This window comes from Manihot esculenta, chromosome 18, assembly GCF_001659605.2.
Source record: "Manihot esculenta cultivar AM560-2 chromosome 18, M.esculenta_v8, whole genome shotgun sequence".
Classification (NCBI taxonomy): Eukaryota; Viridiplantae; Streptophyta; class Magnoliopsida; order Malpighiales; family Euphorbiaceae; genus Manihot; species Manihot esculenta.
The window spans coordinates 11,417,461-11,439,804 of NC_035178.2; the positions used below are offsets into that span (position 1 = coordinate 11,417,461).

The 22,344-nt window shown below is 36.6% G+C and overlaps 1 protein-coding gene across 5 annotated transcripts in view; it reads right to left on the minus strand.

Annotated features, from left to right (window-relative positions):
* LOC110606649 (SCY1-like protein 2) overlaps window positions 1-21,106 on the minus strand; it is a 44,582-nt gene extending 23,476 nt beyond the window's left edge. For 2 of the 5 annotated variants that reach the window (XM_021745556.2, XM_021745555.2), the window contains exons 1-4: window positions 20,321-21,106; window positions 7,310-7,414; window positions 6,526-6,636; window positions 5,283-5,465 (exon numbers count right to left, since the gene is read on the minus strand). In XM_021745556.2, coding sequence (XP_021601248.1) covers window positions 5,283-5,465; window positions 6,526-6,636; window positions 7,310-7,414; window positions 20,321-20,815 — 894 coding nt within the window. In that variant the 5' untranslated portion in view covers window positions 20,816-21,106. Of the gene's footprint in view, window positions 1-5,282; window positions 5,466-6,525; window positions 6,637-7,309; window positions 7,415-13,868; window positions 14,801-19,873; window positions 19,921-20,288 lie in introns of those variants that run through there. The other 3 variants (XM_021745558.2, XM_021745559.2, XM_043952912.1) reach the window with 3 other exon arrangements.
* Window positions 21,107-22,344: the final 1,238 nt, after the last annotated feature.

Below are 22,344 nucleotides of genomic sequence, written 5' to 3' on the forward strand. Positions count from 1 at the left end.
ACTTTCGGCTCTGAAGGGACTTTCGGCCGCCGAACCTGTCGCCGAAAGTGCCCTGTTCAGCCTTCCTTTGCATGTTTTTCTTGAATGTTTTAGGGGGTTTTTGGGGAGTTGCTTAAAGTCATGTTGGAGTTTGTTTGGTCCCTCATTTGAGTCCACCTGTGTAAGATCGGACTCGAGGAACCAAGGAGGCCAACAGTGTTAGCTGCTTCAGAGTTAGTCCAGAGTAAGCCAGAGGTGAGTAGAACAGAACTTCTTTTATTTTCTACGCAATAAAATCTGTTTAGCATGATCCATGCATCACGAATGCCATGATATGTATTAGGTTGTTTTGCATTAGAATTCACGAATATGATGCATTGCATTAATTATTGTTGATGTGGATGGTTATTGGATGATCCATTAGTCCTCGATATGATATGATATGATGTGATACGGAAAGATCAGGGCTGCCCATTCTACGCCCCTGGCACAGAGTAAGGGAAAGACCAAGGTTGCCCCATTCTACGCCCCTGGCACAGTTGGACATGTTATGTTATGTTTAAGAGGAAGTCCTGAGGAGCTCTGTCGAGGGCCGAGCATTTATTGGATATGTAGAGGGCTATTGGTGACAATACCATCTTAAGGTGATTTACTTGTGATGCATTTCATTAAAGCATGTGATATTGAAATTGTTTTATTGTTCTGCTCACTGGGCTTTTGTAGCTCACCCCCTTTCTCCTAACCCCCAGGTTTGCAAGTTCGGGATAGACCGGGAAGTCGTCAAGGTTGAAGATTGTTTTAATTGTAATAGATTAGTAGTGGACATGAAATGTAAAATGGTATGTTGTAATGTAATGTAAAGAATGTTTCATGATTTAGTATTGTACTTGGCCCTAATTGTAGTGGTGATCCCCCTTTGTACATGATCTTATGTTAATGTCCTAATGATGAGTTATGTTGAACCAGGCTTGACTTATGTAATGTTGACCCAACTAGAGCATTTGATGAGGGCTCTAGTATGGGGTTTATATGTTTTCAGTTATAGTGCATGCACAGGTCAAGCTTGGTGTATGAAAAAGTTTAAGTTTTTATGAAAATGTTGATCATGTATGGAATTTTATCTGATGTACAGGATGTATAGTAGGCTTGCTACGGGTCCCGGCGACCTTATGTCGATCTAGATCCTAGCGCCGATAGCGGTTCGGTTTCCGGGTCGTTACAGCAACAGCAGCAGCCAATCAAATTTTCTAAAGAGAACTGAAGATCGGGTTGATGTTAGACCGGAACTACAGTAGTGTCACGCTATACTAAGCTGGACTTCCCTACTTATGATGGCACAAAGGACCCATTGGGGTAGCTGAACCGTTGTGATCAATTTTTTCACAATTAAAGAATAGCAAAGGTCGACAAAGTGGGACTTGCGGCATTCCACATGATTGGAGAGGCTCAATTATGGATTTTCAAACTAGAACATGAAGAACCAGGAATAACTTGCGACACCTTTAAAAACTATTGCCACCTGCGCTTTGGAACTCCACTAAGAAGCAATCCTTTGGGTGGGTTGGCCAACTTGAAACAAACCAGCAGTGTCGAAGAGTACCAATACAAATTTCAGGCTTTGTTAGCAAGTGTACACTCAATCACAGGAGCACAACAGGTGGAGATATTAATAGCTGGATTAAATGAATTGATCAGAATGGATGTAGAACCTCAAAATCCACTCATTCTTCCAACGGCCATAAACTTAGAAAAGACTTTTGAAAAAAGACTGACTTTGATACGAAATGGAACTGCAGGAAATTTTTCACCAATTTGGGTGGGGAATAAATAATATGCACATTTATTATCCACTTTACTCCAAAATCAAAACACTAATATTCCGGCAATGTCCATAGTTAGTCACAACAATAGCACTCAAGGCCCTATGATAAAGAGATTGACTAAAGGCGGAATGGAAATAGACGTGCGATAGGGTTGTGTTACAACTGTGATGAATGTTATATTGCGAGTCATCCACGTAAGCTGCTATTTTGGTTACAGGTCAATGATTGGGGCGATCCAAGTGAAAGACTGAAGAAGCAATATGGAGGTTTAAATTTAATGGATCTTTTGAGCTTGAGGACAAGCTTTTTATCCAGGGAGAGTGATATTATAGACACTTTTCTAGTATTTGATTTATTTTAGGATTAGATTGCTTTATTTTATCTCTTTGTTTTTTTATTTCTTGGGACTCCTATCTAAGTAGAATTGTGTTAAAAAGCAACATTATTCTCTACATATATTGCTGAAAAATCAGAAATAAAATAAACATGTTTATTTCATTTAAATTGAAATCTAAACTCTCTCTTAACAAGTTTAAAGGTCAAAGCTCGCTTCACTGAGCTCACAACAACAACATCAATTGGGTAAGGAAAGAATCAAGGAAAACCAACGGCTTCGGTCTTGGACATTGATTTTACTGTAAACAGACGTGTGACACTATATGTATCCAGAGGACATAACATATGTACTTTCTTTTTACTTATTTTTTAGAACATGTATAATTTTTAATTATTTTTTTAGAATTTTTATCAATTATTACAATACGATTCGACTCTCTATTCAAATCTCAATTTTGACAATGATGCCTCCATTAGGCAAATGATTTTCCATGTCCATCAATCGCAAAAAGGATGAAAAATATTTAACATTATTGTTAAAGACCTCCATGAAATAAAAGGATTCTGCACCAAACTCAAGGGCTACGACTATTACACACCTAAAGGTAATCTTCAAGACATGATCTGCTTTCAAAGCAGATAGACAGTAAATTCCACGTTCACCAACACCAGTGAAACTCCACCAATTATATCTTAGTAGCATGCTTAAATTTGACTTTTCTATGTTTAATTAAACCAATTCTGATAATTCACTACATCTATTTTCCTAACTTTACTATTATATTCTTTTTTTCTCCACCAAAATAAATTCTAAGTTTCCTAGTTAAAAAACATAGAGAATTCATTCAACATAGCAGTCTTTCTTATGTACACAATTCAAAACAACCAAAGAACCTCAAGTAATTTCTAATCAGCACCATAACATCTCCTTGAAGCCAAAAGAACTTTGCCAAAAGTAGGCCCTGTTTGGTTGGGAGTAACTTACCTCAGGAAGTATTCATTTTGTTTGGTTAATATTTTGTCCCAACTCCCCAGGAATTCAAAGAAGCTACTTCATTTCAAAGAAAGTAACTTACTTACCTAAGTTCCTGGAATTCAAAGAAGCTACTTCATTTTGAAGAAATAACTTACTTACCTCTATGGGAGTAAGTTACTTCTCAGGAAATAGGAAGTTTGAACCAAACAAGGCCATAGTGTGATTCCATTAACATCATTTAAATCCAGCAATGCCTTCACAATCAATGTATGCTGACATGCCAATAAAACAACAAGCAAGAAGCAAATTCAAAACATTTTTATGGGATTTTCCAAACTTTAACAAGTTATATCAACTCATTCGTTTGATCAACCATTGTCATTCCTGCCTTTACTTTTGAAGATATTTGTCCACTATCCCTATCTAAAAGGTTCAAAGAAATTGACTAGAGAACAGGAGTTGGGGGGAGGGAGAATTATTTTTCCTAACCTCCATCAATCTAAATCTTTAGGGGTAAATTTCACCCACCAATTAATTCTTGAATATTAAATTTCATTTTATAGTGCAAAAATTACTGAACTTTACATCTATTTCAGTAAGGTCAGTGGGACATTTTCTGACAAGGAATTTACTAAAATATTATATGGAAATCTAGAAATACTAGCTTATCCCAACTATAAGATGCAAAAATGGATCCATCAAAACTGAAACTCCCTATCTCACCCCCTTCATTCTCAAGAGATTTCATTAAACATTTCTCATAGGTTAGTAAGTCTGAAATGTCAGATTCAGATTTCCAGAAACCATTAACATGAATGTAGCTTAAATGACTTTATGGAAACAAAAGGTTATGCAATTTTGTGCAACCAGACTTACCATGCTGAAAGTAATAACATGTTCAGTGACCATGGGTGATGCAAGTCATTAATGCTTTTGTTTGGGTTTGAGGGTTAAAAAAAAAAGAAAAAAAAAAAAAAAAAGAAAGAAGAAATTTGATTTCCTTAAATTCTCTTGCTTGGACATCAACTAGAGGGGAGAGAAGAAGAGAGATGCAGATAAAGCAGGAGAATATTTCTCAACTCCTTATATTTAGTCCAAAACATTTCTCTCCAAATTGGTGGGAAATGGGAGAAATGAGAATTAGTTGCATTAAAATACTTAAATGCCTCATTGTTTTAAAGCCTCTTTTCTTAACTTGTGAGGGCATAATAGTCATTTGTTACATTAGAGAAATTATATTCCCCCCTATTCTAATAATCTATCTAAACAAAAGAATGTAAATCACATTTCTATTATTTTCTTTTCTCTTCATTTCTCCTCTTTAATTTCTCCTCATTTCTCATTGACAAGTAAATATCCAACCAAAGGGTGATACAAACTTGAATAATTTGCATACATACTCAAATATATTGACATATACCTCACATAATCTATCATCATCAGTCAATTTTATACAAACACTCTGAGTCTCTAACAGATGTAGGCCATCACTCAACTATGCTTGGACCAAGATGTGAGAAAGGCAAGAGTACTTAGAAGAATCTTCAGCATTCTGATGTTAACTGGTTGCTTTAACAAATACAGGTATTATAAATGAAAGATGAGAACTGCCCCTAGGCAGATGATCATAAGATTGGAAGATGGGAGCTTATCGAATGAAGGTAGAGAGACAAAGGCTTGACAATTGACCAGACAGAAAAATAATATAAATTAATAAACATAATAAAAAGCACTGTTAAATCCTGGAAACAACATATGCCACTTGTCACCATCCTTTTAATCCCATATATTTGTTTCTTTTGTTGGCAGAAAAACTTTTGAGTAACCAATACACACTTAACAGATGTTTTCCACTTAACATGTATTCTTATTTTCCTCTAAGCATTTTCTTAGTTCATTAATTTTGATGTTAATATTCTAATAATTTTGGAACAGATCTCAATTAACTCCGGTTCAAAATATTTAGAAAACATTGATAATCTTTGAGAAAGTAAGGCCTGAGACTTTTTAAGGTCATGCAATCCTGATCAAGCAACACAATAAGAACATACTTCTTTAGATAAGACAGATATGCAACTCAGATATTTTCCTGCTTCTAGACAATAAAAGTTGGATTTATAAAGGATGTCAATGAGCCAGAAGAGGGTAAGTTTCAAATTAAAGGATACCATCTTGACATTGTTGTGGCAGTCAAACAAAGGCTTGCGAGCAATCAAGTGGTAGGCAAGACATCCGAAGCTGAAAATATCAGAAGAGCATCCAGCTGAAGGTGATTTGCTTCGAATAAGTTCAGGAGCAGTATAATTTAGAGATGGCTGGAGCGGCAATATAGAATCCTCGACATCATACTCCTAGATGATTCAAACGGAGAGAAAATAATAGTTAAATGCAATTCACTTAAAACACACTTCAATCATATATGTGATGCAACTGAATGAACTAGGATTAATAAGGTTGAAATCCATACATAAGATCAACTACATTCGAACATAACAGTCATATAGTTCTAGAAAAAAGTGTAGATCACATTTCAACAACATCTAAGGAAACCCAAAACAACTACTCAAGATATGCTCATGAGTACATTAGAAGAAAGAAGAAGAGATGATTAAAGACTTGTAATAATTACTATTTACAAAATACATAGTGCAGCAAGTCGTGCAAGGACCTTAAGATGAAATGTGAGATCGTCGTACAAGAAATGTTATAATAAGGATTGAACTTATTAACAGAAGGCGAGTACTGCACTAATTATGGGAAAGCTGAGAATGGGCAATCTTAAGATGGCTTGACGATATGTAACATAGAACTTTACAAGCATAGCCGAGGAAAGGCCGGGGGAAGGATATTACGGCTCAGCATGCTTCATGAAAAGTAACTTTTCTGTGGAATAGATGTTTCGGAAAAATTAATAATTTGGTGTTTTAAAAGTTAAAAACAATTGGAATTATTTTATGACAGTTATAGTACACAATAAAAGTTGACATTTTTCACTAAAGAATGCCATGAGAATATTTTGATTTGTCATTGAATAGAGAAAGGCCAAGGCAAGTTGCAGTTATCACTAGCAAATTGCAGTGGCCAAAAGTGACTAGTGATCAGTTGGGCAGTAATCATGAACTAACCACACATAGACCTATATGATTCCTTAGGTTCCTTTTCTTTTGATGAGTTTGCAAAAGAATTCTGAAATTAGCCTCTATTGAAAAGAAAAGGTTTCCTATTTCCTTCAAATGGATTAATTTCTCTTGACCATGAAATGTTTTCCGCAAACCATCTTCCTATGCAGTCCAAACACCAAAAATTTAAACAATAACTTTCCAGTGAAACAAATAAAGCCTAAGAGTATATAATAAATTTCTCCTTTTCTATTATTGTTTTTGCCATAAACTAATTCAGGATTCAACTCACAGCATAGTGAAAGGCCTGAGAACTAGGCAAGTTTCCTGAAGCCTGGTCCCCTGTGATTGCAAAACCAAATCCGCCAAGCTTCCATGCACCACTTGAAGTGATTAGGGTATTCTGCAAATTATAAATCATGTTTAGGTATAGGAATGCCTAGCTATACGCATGAATATCATAGATTCTCAACCACAGATTTATAATATTCAAAATTCACATTTAAAGGAATTGCACTAACAAATCTAGTAGAAAAATTTAAAAATATGAGATTTGTCCTAAAGAGACAAAGGATAATTGAAGTACTCTCATTTTAACATATGCCATGCACATTTCAGGCTCCCCATGCACGCAAAGAGCAAGTCTTACTTCCTATAGCTCTTGCAATTTCCAACATTACATTGGCAAACTTGGAAGGAATAATAAATTGTTTAGCAGAAACTACCTTTTACAGCACAATTGTGAATTTGTGACCTGGATATCTTTGGGTAGCTTGCCATCTTAAATCAGATTATTTACCAGTTCCACTATCACACATCACAAAACATCAAAAAAAATTATCTTATTCTGTGTACAATTTTTTATTAAAGGTACCCCTCCCTTATAAATATGCTTGCATTTTGCTTGTGCCTAATCCCCAGGTTTTTGATAAATATGCTTCTGAATATCTAGACACTTGGGGCACCGCCCATGCAGCCATACTCCAGGTACAATTTTTTCCTTAAACACATCTTTGATAACTCTGCACTTGAACATCTTAAAAATGGGGGAAAACAACAGAGAAGGAAGAACATACCTCAGGAGATATTGCCCGGTGAATGAGATGTGCATTGTTGTGGAGAAAGTCTAAAGTTTCAGCAATCTGGAGCAAACCGTGTTTCACCTCCAACAAATTCATTTCCTGCAAAGAGATGGAGGTTTTTAAGAAACTAAAAATTCCATCACTATACCCATAAATATATCAACAAAAGTTAGAAATGATATGTGTAATAAGATAAGGAATAATTGGACAATTTCAGTATATTTCTCCATTAAAATAAGTGTGTATATATACAGATTATAAGACTTAAGGCAACTCCTAAGAATTTTCTATCAATCAATTAGTCTATGATTATGTAATCTCCTATGATTATGTTCACACTCTAAAACTCCCCATCAAGTTGGATCATAGATATTTATCATGCCCAACTTGTTAGAAAGACATTCTATTCGAGACCCATTTAAAGTTTTGGTAAGTAGATCACCCAGTTGCTCTCCTATCTTCACATAACTGGTGGAGATTAAATTTTCTTGAATCTTTTCACGGATGAAATGACAATCAACTTCAATATGCTTAGTCCGTTCGTGGTATACTGAATTGGAAGCAATGTGAAGAGCAGCCCGATTATTACACCAAAGTTTCGCTCTGATACCATAGATGTTAGTATGGATGTTGTATCACCGGCAAAACTTTAAATGGGTCTCTCTATTTAGTTTTCTCGTAATGAGGGTATCAATAAGGTCTGATATTTACTTGTTGGGCATTTGAATGGAGGGGAATTGCATGGTTATGGCTTCTTATAAGGGGTAGGTCTTGGGATTCCTCAAAAATTTTGTGATACTATCGCAACAGCTGTTGTAATCCACCATTTTCCACCGCTGCAATGGTAACAATAGCTAAGACATCAATCACTAACCACTCCTCAGTCTGCCAAATACAGAGAACAGGAGTATGGAAGTCCACCCCCTTTCTTTGCAATAGATTCTTAGAGCATCACAGTCCAAATTGTAATGTTGCATCTCCAATTCCTCTTAACAACATGGGCTTATATTGTCGAGTTCATGGATGAGGTTTCAAAATCAAACAAAACAGTATTGTGAATCTTAAGCCAATCAACTCTTAAGATCATATCAAATCCTCCCAGCTCCAATATTCTCAAATCAAACTGAAATTCCATCCCCTTTATCTTCCATTTAAACTCCAGACATGCATGATTACAAATCAATTTTCTGCCATTTGGAATAATTGAACCAGTCAAAATTTGATCTTTCACAAAGTAAATGTCAAATCGCAATCCAATTAATGCCAAAACCATAAAAAATTTATCACGTTGTTTTTCTTGCGCATCAACATCATCAATAAAGGGCATAAGAGAGCTAAATTCATCTTTCAGAGTTTCTACTTGACCCAAGTAACTAGCCATATCCTGAAGATTTTGTGCAAGTGAACCATATCCGACACAACCTTGTAGATACGTTGTATATCATTAATATATAATGTTTTGGCCTTAGGCCAAACCTTACAATAAATTTTGCAAGGCTGAAAGAAAGCAAGCAATTTTGGATTTAACGAATGCCATAAAAGACTACATAGTTGAGCATCAATCTTAACCCAGTTGGGTCTATTAGTGGCAGTGATATCGCAGTGATATTAGTGGCATTTTTTGTTACATGATCATCATACCCCTGTCCTACAAACCATAATTCTACGGATGCAGCCCAAGACACATAATTATTACTTCCTTGCAACTTCACCGTAGCAATTGAAAAGAAAGGTTTAAGAGACTCAGAACCTGTATTGAGGGTGTTTTGCTTCTCAGACATGTCGAGAGAGATCCTGAAACAACAAGGGACCGAGTAAGGACCCGAATCTACCAAAAAAGAACCGAATCTGCCAAGAAAAAAGGAACCTATGCCTGTGAACAGTAAATCCGACATTACTGTTCACAAAGGACGTGTGAAGGCGAGCTGAGCAGGCGACCGGACCTAATGGGCTGGAGTCGCCGGCGCCGGGCAATGCTGGAGGAAGAATCACCGGCGTGAAACAATCAGTGGAAGATGGTGCACGTGCTGGCGCGTGGCCGGAGACAGGCTGCTTGTGGTGGCGCGTGGGGCTGGATCTGGAGGCGGTGCTTCACCAGAAAGCATATCGGAAGCCGGCGTCGAGAATGGACTGGGTGGTGAAACTAACTGATTTCCAGAAAGTCACCAAAGCAAGGTGACAAATCTGCCACTCAAAGGTGAACCAAGTTTCTTGGCTTTGATACCATGAAACCTTTGATGGAAAGAAGAAAAAAGACCTAAAAATTTGAGAGAAAATACTTAATTATTCCCATCAAGCCAATTGGGGTATATATACTACTTACAAGAGTACATACTAGGTAAGAAAATAAATTAATTCCCTAATTATAGCCTAATCATATCCCAATCATAACAGACAATCATATCCCTAATTATCACTACAAATCTAGGCTACTTACAGAAATAATCTCAACACTAACATATCAATTTCTTTCAAAAAAATCCAAAATGTATTTCCTCTGAGAGATAAAGCTTCTTCGATCTAACCATCTCAATTCCCAAAAAATACTGAAATTCTCTTAGATCTTTGAATTAGAATTCTTGAACTAGTAGCTTCTTTAATCGAGTCATTTCTTCTTTGTCATCTCCTATCATTACTCTGTCAACATAAATAATAAGAGAGTAATTTTACCCCTATGATGTTTAATAAATAGGGTATAATCAGCATTGTTTTGTTGATAGCGAAAGAAAACCATAACTCTACTGAATCGGCCAAACCAAGCTCTTTGGGATTGTTTCAATCTATACAATATCTTCTTTAGCTTGCACATCTTAGGTTTTTTCATCATCAAATCAGGATGTCCATGTATATTTCCTCCTCTAAGACTCAATGGAGAAATGCATTTTTCACATCAAATTGCTATAAGTACTAGTCAATATTGACAGCACAAAATCGCAAAATTCTAATCGAATTCATTTTGGCAACAGGGCAAATGTCTCTTGGTAATCCACTCCATAGATTTGAGTATATCCCTTGCAATTAGTTTGACCTTGAATCTTTCAATTGATACATTTTCTTTGTGTTTCATAATGAACACCCATTTGCAGCCAACTGATTTTTTTCCCAAGTGAAAGAGTCACCAACTCCTAAGTCTCATTTTTAGCCAAGGCATTCATTTCTTCAATCATTGCTCCCTTCTAATTAGAATATTTGACAGCTTCATTCCAATCCTATGAAATAGAAACAGAGAAAATAGACAAGACAAAGGCTCTATAAAATGGAGACAAAAAATCATAGGAAAGAAAGTTAGAAATAGAATGTTTTGTACAATACCTAACTCCTTTTCTTTGAACAATTGATTTATTTAGATCATTAATAAGATTAAAGTTTAGAGTTGACTCACCAAATAGAAAAGAGGAAGATTTATGACATTGTGTGGGCTTCATAATGGCTTTTTTTGCTTCTGTTTTGTCTTTTCTTGAATATCTCCTTAAAGCTAGTTTATCCAAATGCGCAATTATTTTTTCCTAATCACCAATAGTCTCCCATGTATATCATTCTCGTCTTGAGTAAAATGATCATCAATAGTTTCCCCCTGTATACTAGTCTCCTCTTTGAGTAAAATACTCTAGAGTTATAAAATTAGGAATTATCTCTTCTCTGTCATTATCCTCCATCTGAAAAGGTGATGGTTATCCAATTACAGAAATGACCCCACAGACTTTCGCTTTTGCATCTCTAAAATTGCAATCATGGTAAAATCTTAGTTGGGGTAGTAACATCCATATTTTCTAAATAGAAAATGATAACACTTGTAACCCTTATGCGTGGGAGAGTATCCAACACACACACATTTAAAAGCCTCCGGATCGAGTTTTCTACCTATTTTAGTATGAATAAAACACGTGCACCCAAACACCTTTGGTGGGACAGTATAAGCATTTTTTCCTTATAGCACCTCTAAAAGACTTTCAAAGGCAAGAGCTTTGAAAGGCATTCTATTAACGAGATAAACTACATTTCTCCAATAGGCTTTTGGAAAATTCATGGTGAAAAGGAGAGAACTCGCTAATTCCAATAAGTGTCTTTTTTCTTTCAACAACAATATTTTGGACACTAGTGTAAAGACAATTAGTTTGATGTAGCATCCCATTAAAACTCCAGAAAAATGTCTATCCAAGTACTCTGTGCCATTATTAGTTCTCAAAACTTTTATCTTAGCATCAAAGTGAGTACAAACCATCTTGTAAAAAGATTAAAAGCAAGAAAACACATCACTTTTTACCTTTATCAAATAAACCCAAGTCATGCAAATGCGGTAATCAATAAAAATAAAAAACCAACAATTATCAGATAGTGAGACCGTTGGAATCTGTCCCCAAACGTCAAAATGGATGATCAGGAAAGGGATCGTACTTCTATTGTTGCTTGAAGGATACGAGGTTTTTATATACTTAACATACTCACAAGTATCACAAACTATAAAATCTCTAAAACAAATTATAAAACTGGCCTAAATGCAATTTGGCCATACATGCATTACGCAATCTGAAATTGTGTTGTGCGTCCACATGTGATGAAGAGAGTATGACTTGTTTTCTTATTTTCCCATGCTTCCCAAATATAGTTCTCATTTCGTAAGCCTTGAATTAAGCGATGGTAACTTGATTTATCATGATTTGGAGTTTTCCATTTCAAATCTTTGAAGCATCGTATTACTTCCTTACTCGTATTAGGATGCCCTCTTCCATAGTGTCCGATAGGGATAAGTTGTTTACTAGTCTATGTAGGAAGGAGCTCTTCAAAGCTTAGGAACAAGACTTTCTTATAGTATAGCATACCACCCCTAATCTGATGGCCAACCAGAAAGGTTGAATTAGTGTCTAGAAGGGTATTTGAGATGCCTTGCTTTTCAGCAACTGGCTTTAGCAGAGTGATGGTATAATTCCAGTCATCATGGGCATTAAAAATGAAGAATTTTGGGAAAATTTTAAGTATTCTTGTATTTCACTCTTAATTTTTACAATTGGTCTACATGACTATTTATACACAAAGAATGATATCTAAACAGGAAGCAAATAATCAAATAATAATTACAGAGATAATTAAAGATCCTAATCAGATCAAATCATATCCCTAGAATCACCTAGGATCAGCAAATAAGTCAAAACTCCCCTCAAGTTGGTGCAAAGATGTCGCACATGCCCAACTTGCAAATCAGATTATGGTAGATCTTGTTTTTGAGCCCTTTAGTAAACACATCCGCAAGTTGCCCAGTAGAAGTCACATGAACTACGCTCAAGACACCGACTATTAATTTTTCTTTAATGAAGTGCCGATCAATTTCAATGTGTTTCGTTCGGTCATGTTGGACTGGATTTTGTGCTATACTTATAGCAACTTTATTATCACAATACAAGGTTAACTTGTTTCTCTCGGGCAATCTCAACTCTTCCAATAACTTTTGCAACCATAAGAGTTCACACACACTTTAGGCCATTGCTCTATATTTTGCTTCAGCACTTGACCGAGCAACAACAATTTGTTTTTTGCTCCTCCAGATAACAAGGTTCCCTCCCACAACTGTGCAGTAGCCAGAGGTAGGTCTCTTATCATCGAGAGATCCTGCCCAATCTGCATCTGTAAAAGTTTCAATTCGGAGGTGACCATGTTTAGAGTAAAGAAGCCATTTCCCTGGCGCAGACTTTAGGTATCTCAAGATGTAAAGTACAGCCTGCATATGAGTCTCGCGAGTGTCATGCATGAATTGGCTGACTAAGCTAACAGCATAGGCTATATCCGGTCGAGTGTGCAAGAGATAAATCAACCTTCCTACCAATCTCTGATATCTTCCAATATCCACGGACTCACCAGTTCCTTTCAGCTTGTGATTACTTTCAATGGGAGATTCTACTGGTTTACACCCCATCATACCAGTTTTTTCCAAAAGATCCAGAATGTACTTTCTTTGGGAGATCAAAATTCCTTTTTCTGATCTAGCCACCTCAATACCTAGGAAATATTGCAGTGTTCCTAGATCTTTGATTTCAAATTCCTGATTCAACAACCTCTTTAGTTGAGCCATTTCCTCTATGTCATCATCTGTCGCCACTATATCATCAACATACACAATAAGAAGGTGACTTACCCTTGTGATGTTTGATAAACAGAGTGTGATCAGCATTGCTTTGTTGGTAACCAAAGGACATCATGGCTCTGCTAAACCTGTCAAACCAAGCTCTGAAAGATTGTTTTAGCCCATACAAAGCCTTTTTTAACCTGCACACCTTTCCTTGTGTCTTCTCATCAGCGAACCCAAGAGGAATTTCCATGAACACTTCTTCCTCTAAATCTCCATAGAGAAAAGTATTTTTCACATCAAACTGTTATAAGTCCCAATCAAAGTTGGCTACGCAAGATAATAGAATTCTGATTGAATTCATTTTTGCCACTGGAGCAAATGTCTCTTGGTAATCCACTCCATAGGTTTGGATGAATCCTTTAGCAACCAATCTAGCCTTAAACTGTTCAATTGTACTATCAGATTTGTGTTTTACTGTGAACACACACTTACAGCCAACGAGTTTCTTCCCAGGTGGGAGAGTAACAAGCTCCCAAGTCTCATTTTTAGCCAATGTTTTCATCTCTTCAATCATTGCTTCCTTCCATTTAGGATCTACAAGAGCTTTCTTCCAATCCTGTAGAATAGACACAGAGAACATAGACAAGGCAAAGGCTCTATATGAAGGAGACAAGGATTCATAAGAAACCAAGTTAGAAATAGGATGTTTAGTACAAGATTTGACCCATTTTCTTTGTGCAATAGGTTTATCTAAGTCATTGGAGCATTTAAAAGTTGTGGGTAACTTACCAGAAGAAGATTCTTGACTAGGTAACTCACCAGAAGAAAATTATTGACTCTAAGTAGATTGCATAATGGCTTCTTCTACCTTGTCTCTCCTCGAATATCTTCTTAAATCTGACTTGTCCAAACGACCAATTCTTTCTCCCTAACTGGACATCTCCCCTGTCTACTAGAATTCAAACTCTCTAGTTGAACCATATTATTCAGAATCACAAAATTTGGAATCACCTCTTCTTACTCATTATTCTCCCCCTGAAAAGGTGAATGGGCAGTAGTACTGAAGTAGGGTTCAGTTTCTCGGAAGGTAACATCCATACTGACTAAGTATTTTCTAGAGGGAGGGTGATAACACTTGTATCCCTTTTGTGTCGGAGAATACCTAATAAACACACATTTAAGGGCCTTGGGGTCCAATTTCCCTGTCATCCTAGTATGGACAAAATAAACACACTCAAATACTTTTGGTAGAACAACATATGAATTCTTCCCTTGTAGAGCCGCCAAAAGACTCATAAAGTCAATGGTCTTGAGAGGCATTCTATTTATAAGATAAGCAGATACAAGAATTGCATCTCCCCAATATGCTTTGGGTAGATTCATGATGAACATAAGAGATCGAGCTACCTCCAATAGATGCCTATTTTTTCTCTCAGCAATGCCATTTTGAGCACTAGTATAAAGACAACTAGTCTGGTGTACTATCCCATTACTCTCCAAATAAGCAGAAAAGCTACTATCCATGTATTCTCTTCCATTGTCAATTCTCAATATTTTCACCTTAGTATCAAATTAAGTACAGACCATCTTATGAAAGGATTGAAAATAAGAAAAGACATCACTTTTAGCTTTAGTTAGATAGACCCAAGTCATTCGAGTGCAACAATCAATAAAGGTAACAAACCATTGATTACCAGATAAGGAGACAGTTTGAGTAGGCTCCCAAGCATCAAAATGAATAATCGCAAAAGGAATTTGACTTATTATGACTCAAAGAATAGGATGTTATAGTGTGTTTAGCATACTCACAAGCATCACAAAATAAAGAGCCAAACTGAGTTTTAGCAAACAAATTAGGACAAAGTTTTTCTAAGACAAAAATTTATGAATGGCCTAACTGCGTGTACCACTGTATTATTTCCTAATTGACATCTTTATTTTCTCCAAAACATGTTTGAGATATCGAAGAACCTGAATCACCCTCCAACATGTATAAGCCATCATGCAACCTACCATTGCCAATCCTCTTCCCTGTGCGAAGATCCTGAATAACACAATGATCAGGAAATAATTTAATTTTATAGTTAAGGGCATTAGTGATAGCACTGACAGATAAAAGGTTGATAAGAAAGTGGAGAATATGAAGGACATATGATAATTTAATGTTGGATGTGCAAATAACAGAACCTGTTCCGGATATGGGAGTAAAAGAGCCATCAGCAATTTTGATACTATCTTTGGTTAGAGAAGAGAATAATTGAGAAAGCCTTTAGAAGAGCCTGTTATATGTCTATTCACATCAGAATCGATAATCCATGGAACATTATTAAAAGAGGAAGCATTATCTGACTTTACAAAATTAAATGTGGCACCGAAGGATGAAGAGGTGTCAATATGAGACAGAAGGCGCTTGAGACTCTGAAGTTCATTAGGGGAAAGGAACTCAGTCGTTGTTGTCTCCTTAAAGGACTCCTCCATTGTTTCTGCTAAATTAGCTTGATTTCTGGAGGTATCTCGTTTTCCTCCACGGCCTCTAGGGGGACGACCATGTAACTTCCAACAAGTCTCTTTAGTATGCCGCAGTTTCCCACAATAGTCACAGTGTAAGTGATCTTTCTCAGAAGTAGGAGGCTGTGGTGTGCTCAAACTAGTAGTCAACCCAGCCTTTTCAACTGGTGCAATATAGAGCATAGCATGTTGACGACTTTCCTCTCGTTGAACATGGGTGTGGGCCTCTTCTAGAGAAGGAAAAGGATTACTTCCCAACACTTGGACCCGAATTGGATCATATTCGTTACTCAACCCTGCAAGAAAATCATAGACCCACTCCTTTTTAATCATTCTCCGAAATTTGACTGTATCTCCAGTGCAGTCTGCGTGAAAGTCTTGATAGTAATCAAGTTCCTTTTGCCATGATAAAGATTTATTAACCGTAAAAGAATAGGAGATACCAAAGGTTGTACACACAAGAGAGCCCAATCGATTCACCAAAAAACCAGGTAGCAGCACAGGAAGGCCGGAAAGATGGTCGGAATCGTCGCCGGAGTGATCGGAGCGGCGAAGCAGCGACAGGTGATGGGTCACGCGCCGAGAAACGATGGGGTCACGCGTCGAGAAGGGGAGGCACGCGAGCCTCATCCGCATGCTTTTCCAACGTCGGAGCTGGTCGATCAACCGGCGACAGCCTGGCGATTCTCCTGGTGCCGGCAGTGAGAGGAGGAGAGGCTCCTAGATGGGTTAGTACCAAAAAAGGTAGATCTAGGGTTTTGAAAACCTAAAGAGGAAAATTTGAATTTGAACCGTAAAATCAGGAAAAGGCTTTGATACCATGAATTTTGGGAAAATTTTGAGAATTCTTGTATTTCACTCTTAATCTTTACAATTGGTCTATATGACTATTTATATATAAAAAATTATATCTAAACAGAAAGTAAATAATCAAATAATAATTACAGAGATAATTAAGAATCCTAATCAGATCAAATCATATCCCTAGAATCACCTAGGATCAGCAAATAATTCAACAAAAAATAACCATATTCAAAACTTTCAATGGTTATAAGCATGGTCCTCTAGCATTACTACCGATGGAAGAGGGGTCTGTGGGGCTAACAAATGTCTTTTTGCAGGTGAGACAGCAAATATCCCATGATCCGAGACAATTTGTTGAAGACACAAAACAAAATGAAAAAGTTTGCAAACAAGAAGAGATCTAAAAGAGAATTTCAAATGAAGGATTGGATTTACTTAAAATTGCAGTCGTATAGGCAGAGCTCCCTAGCCCTCAGGAAGAATTTTGAGTTGGTTGCAAGGTTCTATGGGCCTTATTATGTCATTGCAAAAATTGGAGATGTTGCTTATAAACTCTAATTGCCTCTTGAGTCAACCATTCATCATGTCTTTCATGTGTCACCTTGAAGAAGAAGGTGGGGGATGAGCATATTGTTGTTTAGGATTTGCCTACTTACCAAGAAGATGTAGTAATTTATCCTAAAAAAGTTTTAAAGAAGAGGATTATTCTAAGGCAGGGTAAGAGGATCTATCAAGGGCTAATCAAGTAGTCTCAATTGTCCGTTGAAGAGGCCACTTAGGAGGATAAACCTTCATCCTCTCTCAATTTCCTAATTTTGAATCTTCTTAGGGACAAGAAGACTCTGTAGGGGAAGGTATTGTCACATATTCTAGAAGAAAGAGGAAGACTAATAAGTGACAGATGTAGTAGAGTTTTGAGGGAAAGGAATAAGTAGTGCATTGGAGGAAAAAATTATTTGAGACAGTTATACTTATATACTTAAATAAAAAGGGAATGGGATGTAACAAAAAGGCATGAAAAGAATGCAATTATTATCCTTTCCCAAACACCTCTAATTCTTTCCTCATCAAATTCTAAATTCTCCTCTCACCTCCTCATATGATTTATTCTTCTCTTTTCTCATCCCAATATACTACCGGTCAAGATCCAGATCTCTTGACACCCTGCAAGTCCAATGAGAGGTAGTAACCTTGCCAGCTCAATGAGGGAGCTAAAAACCCCTATATAAAAAATTTTTATCTGAATTTTTTCCATACTTCATTTAGATTATAAGTTTAAATATACATGTTGGAAAAATAAAATTAGAAATGACAAGAGATTACAGATTGGCTTAATTTATTCCCATAATCTTGGGATTGATAAGAACTAATTACTAGTAAATCCCTACAATTATGAAGATCGTTATCTTTCTTGACCACACTTGTATTCTTGATTCACTACAATGATATCCATTCCCTACTTTGTTCACTAGCCATCTGACCATCTTTACTTAAACCAATAGGTCACCATACTTATTGGCTCTTTCCAACTAGTTATCCAACCTGGAGTTATCAACCCTCAAGCTGATAATCTTTTCTTTATTCACTCAGACATCTCGCTCCCTTTACTAAAACTAGCTGATCATGCTCAACCGACTCCTTTCAGCTAATCAAGACCTATGTGTCAATTCTTCCTTATTCACTTGAACATCTGGTCTCCTTTACTTGAACCAGTCAACTGTCCTCAACTGACTCCTTTGAACTAGTCAAACAAATCTACATCATTACTAGTCCTGTAGTCCCCAGCCTTCAACCAAATCTCCAGATGAGTGTTTCCCATCCTTTGGTTGATCAGTTCCTCCTTTCTCTTACTAGATCTGTAGCATGACAAAGAAAGAAGACATGGGGAATGAACTTGTTATTAGGCTAATCACTACACTTATCATACAACCAATGAAAGAATAACTCACAAGTAGATGCTCCGGAAGCTCAAAGCAGTAGATGTAAACAAGATAATTAATATTATAGGACAACGAAGAAGAAGTGCCCAGTGAATGGATAATCAAACCACAATTATTAAGTAGCAAAGAGGACCTAGAGCCTAAGAACAAAGCAAAAATGCATGTCAAGTGGGGAAGAAAAGAAAGAAAATTGAAGAAAAGCTAACAATCTTCAGAGCATCAATCTAAGCACCAAGAAAAATAACACAAATTAAATATAAATTTAACTAAAAGCGAAGTAGAAATAAAACAAATGCAAGATGTTTTTCAGTATTGCTGTTTAACCAAAAGCAAAGCAGAAAGAAATGCAAGATGTTTTCAATATTGTTTTAAAGAGAAAATAAAAAAAGAATGGATCCAAGGGAGGGGGGAGAGAGGAAAAGAGACAAAGAGAGATGCGAGAAGGAGGAGTAGAAACAAGGTAGAGTCACAAAGGAGGGAGATTTGAAGCACGTGGATGCAGAAATGGAAGGATTACCAACCGGTGACTCTGTGTAGTGTGACATGGCAACTTAAGTGCTTCAACACCAAGTTTTGTTATAGTAGGAAGTTCCTAGGTTGGTGGTGGTGGCAGCCTTTACTAGTGAGAGCTCCATAGAGGGTGAAAGTTCATAAAGTGGCATCTCTTGGGCCTTGTGCCCAAAAGATATGGTGATCCCGAGCTACAAAGTGTGCACTCTAGACATCCCCCAGTTTACCTCAGAGGAATCATAGGGTCAATTCTTTGTACCTTGTGCCAAAGGCATGCCTTCAATAACTAATTATCCAATCAATAGAATGATGGAAGAAAATGACAACAACAAGAACAATAATAATATTAAATAAACAAAATTGAAGAAGAAACCATATTCCAAATTAACAAATTCAAACTTGCAAAGCGTAAGTGATGCAAGATAAAATGCTAGTTTAGCTTAGAGCTTACCGACATATTTGGTCATCTCAATCACTAATATCAAAATCAATGTATATTGAAAGAATAAGGGGTTTAATATTTGGTCATTTCAATACCTCTTGATTGAATTAAGTGGCTACAATGTTGTATTCTTTCTTAAGATTAGACATCTAATACCATGAGAAGGATAGAAGTCATACTTAGAATCACACAAGGAGCAATAGATTCGTTACTGAAGCAAGGACAGATCATACAACTAGCCTAGTCACGCAGAGACAAGAATTTGAAACATGAATATAAATCTGCCAACTCACTTTTCTTATGCAGTTTGCAAATTGGCACATGAACCTTGGTCTGCAAACTAAAATAGCAACAATAGATCACACTGCTATCCTAAATTACTGAGGAAAATGCAAAAATAGATTATTACATGCCAAAGCAATATAAAAATACTCGGAATTCATGCCATAATTGGTAAACTGAAAAAACATTACAATGTGAAAACCATGAAAGTAAAGAAACTTTACAAATTGAAAAGTCAGTCACCGAGCACTCGTGGAAAGTCATATAATCATTCGACTAAAAAGGAGTATTCAATGCAAAAATCAGATAGCCTGTTGAATTACAGGCTGGCTTTCACTAAACCACATATACTCCTTCAAAAAAATCAAAGCAGTATTACAAAAGGTAAAATTGGAAGAAAAAAAAATCCAAATTCCAGCAACTAACCACCGCAGTTGAAGCCAATCACTAGTGCTTACCATTCCCTTCAGCTCCTTAGGCACCTTCTCCACATTCTCCATATTCCCCAGCGCATTAGCTGCTGATGCAAAAAGCGGCTCCGTTACCATCGCCATCGCATTTTTATTCTCATCCAATGCCTGCACCACGTGCACCACTCCCGGGTGCCTCAGCCTCACCAGCCGCGCTGCATCTGCCCGAATCACATCCAAAAAGGCGTCCTCTGCGGCCTTCGTCAGTCCCGCCCGGACACGAGCCTCCGACAACGTCCTTTTGTCTATTACCCAAACACACACCGTGGGATACTGGTGCGCGCGCGAGGACTCACGTGCAGCCTTAGCAGAGTACAATTTCCAAGCGAGGCCAGGTCCAGCAGAGCCGATCTGATCAAGGAGCTGATAATCCTGCAAGGGCTTTGGACCAGTTACTTCCTGCACGGTGGTCTGCACGGTCTTCTCGATCACTGCTGCCGTCTTGGCAAACGCTTGGGTTAGGGTTTTCATGTTGAGAGACATTTTTTTTCCTTCTACTATTTAATAAGGACGATCCCACCAAATTACAAATCAATCGAATTCGTATATGCAAGTATCCACATCATATATACATGGAGGGTTCGTCCGACCGGAAGAGGAAGAGAAAGGTGGTGTCCGGGTTGGCCGTGGTGGTGGTGGTTGCGGTGGTGGAGAGAATTGCAGTCGCAGATCATCAACGTCGGTTTATATTTTCCTTTCCTTCCACCTCGTCTCCCTCTTCTCTCTCTGGTTCTCTTTCTTATTCTCTTTTTTTTTTTCTCTTTTTTTTTCTCACTTCGCTGTTGATAATTGATTAATAAATTAATTTTGTTAGAGAAATAGTTTTCGGAGGTAAAATTGATTCTGTCCCATGTGGGTCCGACTATATGTGGGTCAGCAATGGATGAACTTAGTTTTTTTATTTTTTTAAATTACTTTTTCATTCTTAATTATAATATAATTAATAAATTTATTTCTTAATTTTTAAAATTTAATACTTTAATCCTTTCATTTTAATTTTATTAAAATTAGAGATTTTAGGTAAAAAATACTGTTATTAAAAAAGAAAAAATCTAATTAATCTCTTTAAAAATGTAATTTTTATTTTTCCTTCCTTATTTTTTCTTCAAATTGGAGAGAAAATGTTAAAAAGAGAAAATATTTGCATTGAAAAATATGACATTATTTTATTATAAAAACTAAATATTATTTTCTTTTTTATATTTCTACTTACCCAAATATTAAAGAATAAAATAGAGAGAAAAAAATAAATATATTTTCTCTTAGTTATTTTTTTCCACCCCTATAATTATCCAAAAAGAACAATAAGCTATAAAATATTGAAAAAAAAAACTTTGATTGTAACGACCCGAAAATCGAACCGCTACCGGCGCTAGGATCCAGATTGGCTTAAGGCCGTCGGGACCCGTAGCAAGCCTGACATGTAACCTGTAAACCTGTTTAATCCCATACATGATCAACCATCATATATAAAAATTAAAACTTTTCTTTCATACATTCTCTCATACACTAAATTCAACCTGTGCATGCACTGAACATAGTCATAACTATAAACATTAATCCCTCTATGGGATCTCATAAATGCCCCCAAAGGGTGGCATAACATGTGTTGAGTTGGTTAGACATAATTATCAATAAACATTAAGATCATGTATCAAAAAGGGATTACAATATACTATAGTCAAGCACACTTCTAAACCTTAATATCATCATTACATAACATAGCTAATCATAACATTACATCATTATACAATTTGTCATGTCCACATTCTAACTATTACATACACAAGACTCCAATACTCTTGCGGACCTCCTGGTCTACCCTGTACCTGCAAGCCTGGGGGTTAAGGGAGAGGGGTGAGCTACAAGAGCCCAGTGAGCAGAATAATAAAACATTTAAAGCATATGGTAATATGAAATGCATCACATCACAACTAATCACATCAAGGATGAATTTGTCACCAATAGTCCCCTACATGGTCCAACTGTGCCAGGGGCGTAGAATTGGCCTC